Consider the following 8,520-nt stretch of genomic DNA (forward strand, 5'->3'; position numbering starts at 1 on the left):
CTAGACCGATGGATATCACAGTCATTTCCAAGCCCAAGAAATATTTTTTTAATAGAGGATATATGTCAACACTTTACATGTTATGTCTTATTTCTCCAAAAAAGTACTTGTGCTTGTGGTGAGATTATGTGCAGCACTATTTCCCAAACAATTTAAATCAGTCAGTGTACTGGACCTTTTTCTTTTGCTGTGTTTGGGAATAACTGCTGTTCATTAATCGTAATGTAGCACAGCATATCCTGATTACCATTTGTGCATACAAGCCTTAATTGTGCACTTGAAATTACAGTCCGTGATTTACTTTGTACAGTACAATATACGGATTGTGAAGTTGGCACTTATGTGACTTATGTTGCAATCATTTAGTTAAACTTTCTATTTTACTGAATAATAGCTCTTGTAACAACAGTTAGATATTTATTACATTATATTATATTATAATAATTATGTAATAATAAATATGATTTTTAATTCATAGTGAGAGTATTTTTTTCACCATAGCAAGTTGTTCTGTGTTTAGAAGAATATTCAAAATGTAATTGTATGTTTCTGTCATGATGTGTACAGTTTGTGATACCTTTTGTAAGAATTTCACGTGGGCTATTGAAATAAAATTTAATGTAAACATTTAAAATGTATTTCAACAAAAGAAATACAACAATATTGATCATTGTCATTTGTTTAGAAGTGTAAGGCTTTTTTCGTAACTTGTTGAATGCTATACATTTGAAAGACTCACCAAAGGATTTTGCAAACCAAATATATTTGATGGCTAAATGTGAATTATGGTGTTTTATAGTGTATAGTATAAAGTAGGCCTATTCCACTAAAACCTCACTGAAGAAAGGTTTCCCTCAACCTTCTTGTGTCTAATTGAGGCGGAAACATCAATAGAATATTTTTGATCCTTTGAGCAGCATCCAACAGAACTTCCTTTTGTTCCACAAGATTACTGAAAAACAGATAATGGCACATGTTGCATTTGTTGCCTTGGTGATGAGAGCAATCCCCAGCGGTGACCTGCTCCACAATGAAGTGCAGTGTATCTGGTTAGCATTTAGCATTATGCTGCGAAAAGGCTTCATATTGTGATTTAATTAAAGATTTTTAATTTACTGGACTGAATATAAACTTACAGGAAATTGTCTTGAATGTCCTCATATGATTAGAAAAGACACACACATTCTTTCTCTCTACTGAGTATTAATTAGAATAGGCCCAGTATATTTTAATTAACATTTCAGAGTGACAAAATGATATTTATATTAAATGTAATAAGAAGACAAAACCTCTTTAAAATTGCATTTACGAGACAAAGTTTGTTTGTGTCTTTTTTGTGAGTATTTTTCTACTTGCATACATCAAAATATGAAGAAATAGTCAATAAGTCAGTTAGGAAAATAGAAATTAATAGACACATTTTATTCTCTTACATTATTGATGTTTCCACAGAAAGATTATTTAATCTAAATACCAAGCCCGATCATTTTATTTTCCTCTATACAATGTTTGTACAGTGTACAGTGGTGGTGAAAAAAAACCTCTAGGATCACTTTGACCACTTTCTAATGAATTCATTATCGTCTTTATAAGTGCTTCTCTTTGACATTTAGGGCTAGCTATGAGGTATTACATTAAATACGACAATTTTGGATTGAAATGAATATATGTCACAATGATATTTGACTTTATTATAGCTACTATAATGTAATGTCTTGATCCCCGCATGCTTTTGCTCTTTTATTGATGTGCAGAGTAGGGCATGTCAAGGTTTTGGCCAGAGGATTATACATTGATGCACACTGCAGTTCAGTGTGCCCAATGTTTGTCCAACATGAATTTCTCCATAAGTAGACAATAAAGTGTGTTTAAAAAGGGCAGATTTTTTTCTCAACAGGGGTTTTAGACAAAGCATAATGAGTATCAAGCTCCCTGAAGTAATGTGTCCACTGAAGCTTTATGAAAGGATGTGACTCACACAAGTCCAAGAAGAATAATTAAAACATTTGTGCGTCAGTGTGCATGATCAGGTGTGAGGCGAGCCAAGCCAAGGCCTCATTACTACTGTCGTCACTTGGCACATGGACATGTAGAGGGACGAACAAGACGGGGGTGAACTGGTGATCTACATGGAGCATTGAGATGGAGCTGTCAGCATGAATCACCCTAAAAAGTCACACCACTGGGCTGAGCATGAGCCTCGTTACAAATGTTTACCATCAAGTGCCACTGCCACAGATCTACTTTGTCCAAACAGCTTTTCTTTACCTTTGGAATTGTAAATTTGATTTGTATAGCATTTTAGTTGGGTATCGCCTTTAACTTATATTTAAAGGCTGTTAACATTTGCCTAGACTTTTGTCTGTTTGTCCTCTTTACTACCAGGTCTTACACAACTAACATTTTTATGTCTCAGCATTTAAATCAAATAAATTCCAACTTGAAGTTTTAAATAAATGTATGACAATATGTACTATATTACATTGCATGCATTTTATTCTACATTTTAAAATGAAACAATACCCAACTCCTAGAAATCCTAGAAAGTTGTGAATGAAAATCCTTCATTCACTCCAGTGATGAGTCACCTACTGAGTGTGAGTAGGTGTCAAGGCTAACTCGCAAGTGTTATCTGTGAACAGACACTGCTGCAAAATAGAAGCAACAAAAATACTGAACTTATATTGTAATTGTATATAAATTTCAAGCCTTTGATAACATAAGAACCATAGTCAAAGTATGAGAACATGCAATCCAGAACACAGACCAATAAATGGCAATTTACATTTACATTCAAACAATACAGACGAGGAGATGGAGGATTTTTACGCTGCTGGTGAGGAAAAGGGATGAATGCCCTGTCGTATGCACTAAATCTGCTGTATATCTCTAGCTCCCACCAACTCCCAGCTTAATTTGGTGGAGGCTGAAGATAAGCCCATACAGAGCAGTGTCCCTGGGCTGCCTTATTTATCCACAGACTGCAGGTGTCCACAGACATCCTCTTCCCCACTGGGCTTCACTGTGTCTGTTTTATGTGGCAGTGCATCCTCTCATATGGGAAAACACACACTATGGCCACTGGTCATTTTAAATAATGACTCCATTGTTCATTGTTATGTATAAATCAACTAGCGCTTTATTGTGAAAAAAAGATTGGTGAAATATATGTAAATCTAATCTTAATCCCAGCTCTGATAAAAGTACTACTGTTGCCATTAGGCAAGACACTTCACCCACATCTGTACACGCACTCATTTCAGGGGGATGTTGTGGAAAAATGACAATTGTAGATAAAAAAAAATAATTCATTTGCAAAGCCTGGTGAGTTTGAAATACAGATAAAAAGATTTATTCTTTGTTACAGCAGATACAGACAAGACAGGGCCCAGACCTGCCCTGGTCACAGACCTGAAGCCTCCGAGTCTCTTGTACTCTGTCCCAGTTCCCTCTTCCCTACTCTCTTATTCTAAGTCCCCCGAGCATCTGAGCTCTGACAATTTATACCAGAATGATAAAGCTATATGCATTTCAAAGCAGTGACTTTTGTTTCACAACCATGGAATAATGAACCTTTACACTTGAGGGCAGGTAAGACAACAAAGGCTTTCCTGGAGGATGGAGACAGAGCCTTCACTCATGTCAATGCCAGGTCTGGGTGTGACAGACTGACACAGATCAAATGCATTTAAAGACACAACATGAATATACTTAAATTTCCATCACAGGACAGGTCTTCCTTATGGGGACAAACATCAGGTCCCCATTACGTACTTTATTATTACATCAACAACATGGCATAAAGATGACATAATATGTTATATAATTGGTTTTAAACTGCTGTTACAGGTCCAATGACTTCTTTCAACCTGACAGGCCACACGTCTCCATAGTTTCATTTCACTGTAACAGCATATTTACATGTATGTATTCATGCATATCAAGTGCATTCATAAACATGGACTACTCCAAATCAATAATATTCATACAAATACTCCTAAATCCTAAATCTGTCTGCTCCCTCCCTCATGCAGATAAAACATATTTATTAAGATGTTAATCTGCTCAATCCATGCACACATACATCACCTAGGCATCACAACTAAACACTTGTGACATGTGCTCCATTTTCCACAGGACTATATTAATTGAGGAAGCATTGAGAGGAACATCAAAATAATAAGCTTCACAATGAGTGAATGAAAATGAACTGTGGATAGCAGCAAGAGACATCAAATTCCAGGTCAAAGTTGAAAAGAAGGCCTATGGAGAACTGTCAATCATGTGCTCCCATTATCCTCCAATGTCTGCTGCGATTTAATGAGGAGACAACACCCCCTCTGACTCTGCAGCTGCTGCATATTCTCTGTTCAGGCATAAACATAATGCACCTATGTTTCCCACAATGTTGCATAAACTTAAGAGTGAAGGCATAAAATAAAGCTTTGGGATGCTATAGTACAAGTAAGACTAATGATTATGAATTAATAATTAAGTGGAGATGCTTTATACAGTGTTCCAATAAAGACTGAATTCAGGTTCCCTGCCTGCACACTGAGGGTACATGTGAGTCCATAGGCCTGATCCGACACAGAAGGCCTCAGTCTCTATGGAAACCTATTGGCATAGTGAGCTTTAACGGATTGTCTTGGCCTTGAGAGTGAATTGGTGGAGCACAGTTTGAATCTAATTGGCAATCAGAAATTGCAGACCTTTTCCCAATGTCATGCATTTAAAACATAAGCATAGAGGCACACAGGTGTATGAAAATGCAAGACACAACTGCTCAGTTTAGATATGTATGGATAATTATCTAATTTCACTTATAGGCCTACATGTTTACATGGGCAATCCCAATAATTTCAATTGATTGTGGGTGTTAGGTTACATCCGCAAGTGAAGTGATGCTATGGTGACATCTAGTGGACATTTGAAGTAGGCCTCCACAACTAGTTTCTATAATGTGCATATTGGTCCTGGCCTATTACAGCTACTGCCACCCTTTTGTCACAGAGCTATGTCTTATTTTAAGATTATTTGCACCATGAAAAAAATAATACAAAAATAATTAAAATGTATATATAATTTGAGACATTTTAGCTAATTAGACAAGCAATTGGTCATATGGTCTACAAACAATAGTCTTCCTATATAGTGATTTGTAAGGTAGTTGAGCCAACCAAGTAGCTGAAGTAGTCACTTGTAAAGTCAGCTGTACTCCACCTGTTTGACCTCTGCTTTTCTACACCATGAACTGACCCCTGCACCAAATGAAATGACGTGCACGTTTTACCACATTTTGAAGCAGCACCAAAAACATGCATATTAAGAAAGGAAAGGAAAAACAGATTTTTTTAATATATGTATTTATTTCTCTTTCTTTCTCTTTCTTTTTTTTCTTTTTTTTTTTTTTTTGAAATAATCGTTTATTAAAGTTAAACAATGTTGTGAAGAGAAAAAAGAAGGGACTTTGCAGCAGAAGCAGATCACATATAGATAACACACATAAATGATAAGTTACCCTAGATTTATTCATCTTGGCTTGTTTTTATCTCATTTGAGCTAAATCAATCAAGATTTTGATATAGTGTGTTAATACAATGTTGTGCACTTATGTAATGTCCATAAACCACAGGACTTTGCAGTTCTATTTGGCTCATCTTTCTCACTTCCAGGATCCAGATTTACCCTTGGCTCCTCGACAGGTCTTGGATGCTTTGGAGCCCCTTTGGTGATCGCTTACTCTGTTGCGCAGAACGTAAATGTCGTACTTCTGCCTCTTGAGTTTTTCAGCCAGCTCAAACTTCTCAGCGTGCAGCTGATGGAGCCACTGCCAAAGGTCCTGAGCCTTCTCCACCAATTTTTCCTGATTAAGATGGTCAATATTCAGCGGCTTACGGCGCTCTAACAAGGCTTTCTTTTTCTCCTCTCGCGCGGTAAGTTTTTTGCCCTTCTTCTGGTCCACTTTTTGGAGATAGCCACCAAATGACTTGTTGGTGAATATCTTTTTCTTCTTGGCTTCCTCCTCTGCTCGCAGCTTTGCAGCCTCTTCTTCACGCCGAGCTTTCTCTTCAGCCAGGCGGGTCTGACGCTCGCGTTCTTCTTCTGCGCGGACGCGCTGTTGCTCCGCGCGGTCGGCGCGTCTGCGCTCGATGCGGTTGCGCAGCGCCACTAGTTCCTCTTCTTCTTTCTGTCGGTTGGAGAAGTGTAGTTCTATCAGTGTCTGAAGGTCATTGAAGTCCTTCTCTAGCCTCTTACGATGAAGATCATCAAAATCCACTTTCTCACCATCCGGGAGTTTTGGAGGAGCAATGTTTGGCACGTAGGTTGTTTTGTGCCGCCGCCTGGAGTCTTCCTCGTGCTCTTCCTCCTCTTTTTTCTCAGGCTCATCATTCAGATCCTCATCCTCTTCTTCTTCCTCTGCAGTCTCCTTTGCCCCCTCTTCTTCTTCCTCTTCCTCAGCTTCCTCTTCTTCTTGTTCTACCTCGTCCTCGTTCACTTCTTCCTCTTCCTCCTGTTCACACTCTTCTACGATCTCCTCAGTGTCTGACATGATGGAAGCTCACAGACAGTAGCTGAAGACAGAGCAGAGGAAACACAGTTGTGTTTGGGGCAAAACACGGACTCCGGGGGGCCCTGGCCTGGCGCTGCCTTTTAAAGTGCTGGGCATCATGTGACCTCTGTCTCAGGAGAAGGTCAAAAAGAGAGCGTATCCAAACAGATGGAGGGATCTATTTTCTCCATCATCAAGTCTCCTCACACACAGACCTTCCTAGACCCCTGTTGCTCCTCATTCCTTTGTATGGACAGGCTGACAGACTATTTCAGATACACAACACATGCGCCCAAACATTTGTCCTTTTCAGTCCAAGAATGAAACATAGACTAGGCTATTACCCTACAGTAGTGTCTGAACCAGTGTTTTACTGTAATGCAATTAACAACACTGACACTGATCTATAATCTATTGTTGTGTTTATAACTATTCAAATGTTAAAACTGGTACCAGGTAGCAAAATTATAATAAAGACAACTTTTTTTTTTTTTTTTTTACTTAAGTATATTTTTATTGTAATATACATACAATAATTTGTTCAAATCTGGGGTTAAGAGCAAGGACACATTATTACCCTTTGTCGAATGAGCCTGTGTGTCCATATGGAATGTATGATTACATTCTTTATGTTGCGGACCTTCTACTTTAAGTACAGGCTAGATTAGGAGAATGTATTACTCCCACTGTTGACATGTTACCTAATGGAAATATTTAGATGCTTTTATCAACCATTTCAATCATAAGGATTATGTTAGAGAGCTGTGACAAAAGACTAATGCATTTAAAGGGATAACATGTGAGACATGGGTGGACAGGTGCCATGTAGTGTCTGAGAATCCAAATTAAAGTCCTACACTCTCTCTATGGACAAAGATAATGATGTGATCCGACTAGCATACTGTATATGTGAAAGATTAAGTGAGCTATATGAGGAAAGCTTTTTGTCTTGTTATGAAGCAAGGATACTATAGCTAATTAGTCTTAGTGGACAACTACACAAATGAATGCCTATGATAATAATCTGTGTGAGTGTGGTCTACTGAAGCATGCTTTTACAGCACATTAAGACAGCAGGTGGTCACACAGTCATCAAGGCACACAGGGGAACAACTGTGTCCATCACCAAAGAGAAACAACAAATGACAAGGACTATAAATACTTCCTGTCTGTAGTGCCACACAGAAATCTCTGAACAAAACTACTGAAAATTCACAGCATAGTTTTAACCCAAGGGACCCTTACCACTCTAAGAGCTATACTTTTAAATTAAAAAAAAAAGGCAAAGAGCTATCCCTGTTGCAGTGACTATGAGCATCATGTGTTGGACATTTTCCAGAACATTTACAAAGTCTTTGTGCACCAACAATGGATATAACATGTCAAAATCAATAATAAAGCATGAGATGGAGAGCAATCGAGGTGTACAACCTATTTAATTGATTAGCAGTTGACATTTGTTTCAGAGATGGAAATGGAAAAGGAATATTTGCACTCAAGTAAAAAGAAAATGTGTACTGTAAAATGTGCAGTAAAACTGAAGTAAAATTAACTTACCAATCATTGATGTGTGCACACAAAAAAAGTTTTGTTATATGACAATATTTTCAGAAATCTGACACTTATGAAAGTCACTAATGAAAATAAGCAAACCCATTGACATCCCTTTGGGATAAATGTTGTTGATGCTATACCTCTTTTAGACTAGACAATTGGATTTCCAAAAAATAACAAATTAATAGGTAGTAACCTAATAAAATCTGAAACAATAACACATTTTGTTCATTTTATTCTAAATAATTTTGTCACTGTCCCACTTCACTCTAAACCAGTGGGACTGTGTGTATTTGGTCATATTCATCCTGCTGTAGTTTCTTTGTACATATACAGTACATACTTTAAAATATGAGGATATTTCACTTAGAACAAATAGGCTGTGTAAAATGTTGATTTAGCTCCTCATCCAT

General features: G+C 37.5%; 1 protein-coding gene across 1 annotated transcript; it reads right to left on the reverse strand.

Annotated features, from left to right (window-relative positions):
• Positions 1-5,453: 5,453 nt before the first annotated feature.
• tnnt2c (troponin T2c, cardiac) lies at positions 5,454-6,611 on the reverse strand. Its single transcript, XM_033989636.2, has one exon. It carries the CDS (start codon positions 6,551-6,553, stop codon positions 5,666-5,668), a length of 888 nt encoding a protein of 295 aa, XP_033845527.1. The 5' UTR covers positions 6,554-6,611; the 3' UTR covers positions 5,454-5,665.
• Positions 6,612-8,520: the final 1,909 nt, after the last annotated feature.

The sequence above is a fragment of the Periophthalmus magnuspinnatus genome, chromosome 23 (assembly GCF_009829125.3).
Source record: "Periophthalmus magnuspinnatus isolate fPerMag1 chromosome 23, fPerMag1.2.pri, whole genome shotgun sequence".
In the NCBI taxonomy this organism is placed as follows: Eukaryota; Metazoa; Chordata; class Actinopteri; order Gobiiformes; family Gobiidae; genus Periophthalmus; species Periophthalmus magnuspinnatus.

Bases quoted from the DNA above. Each gene is read 5' to 3' on its own strand.
- tnnt2c (XM_033989636.2), bottom strand. From the start codon at position 6,553: ATGTCAGACACTGAGGAGATCGTAGAAGAGTGTGAACAGGAGGAAGAG.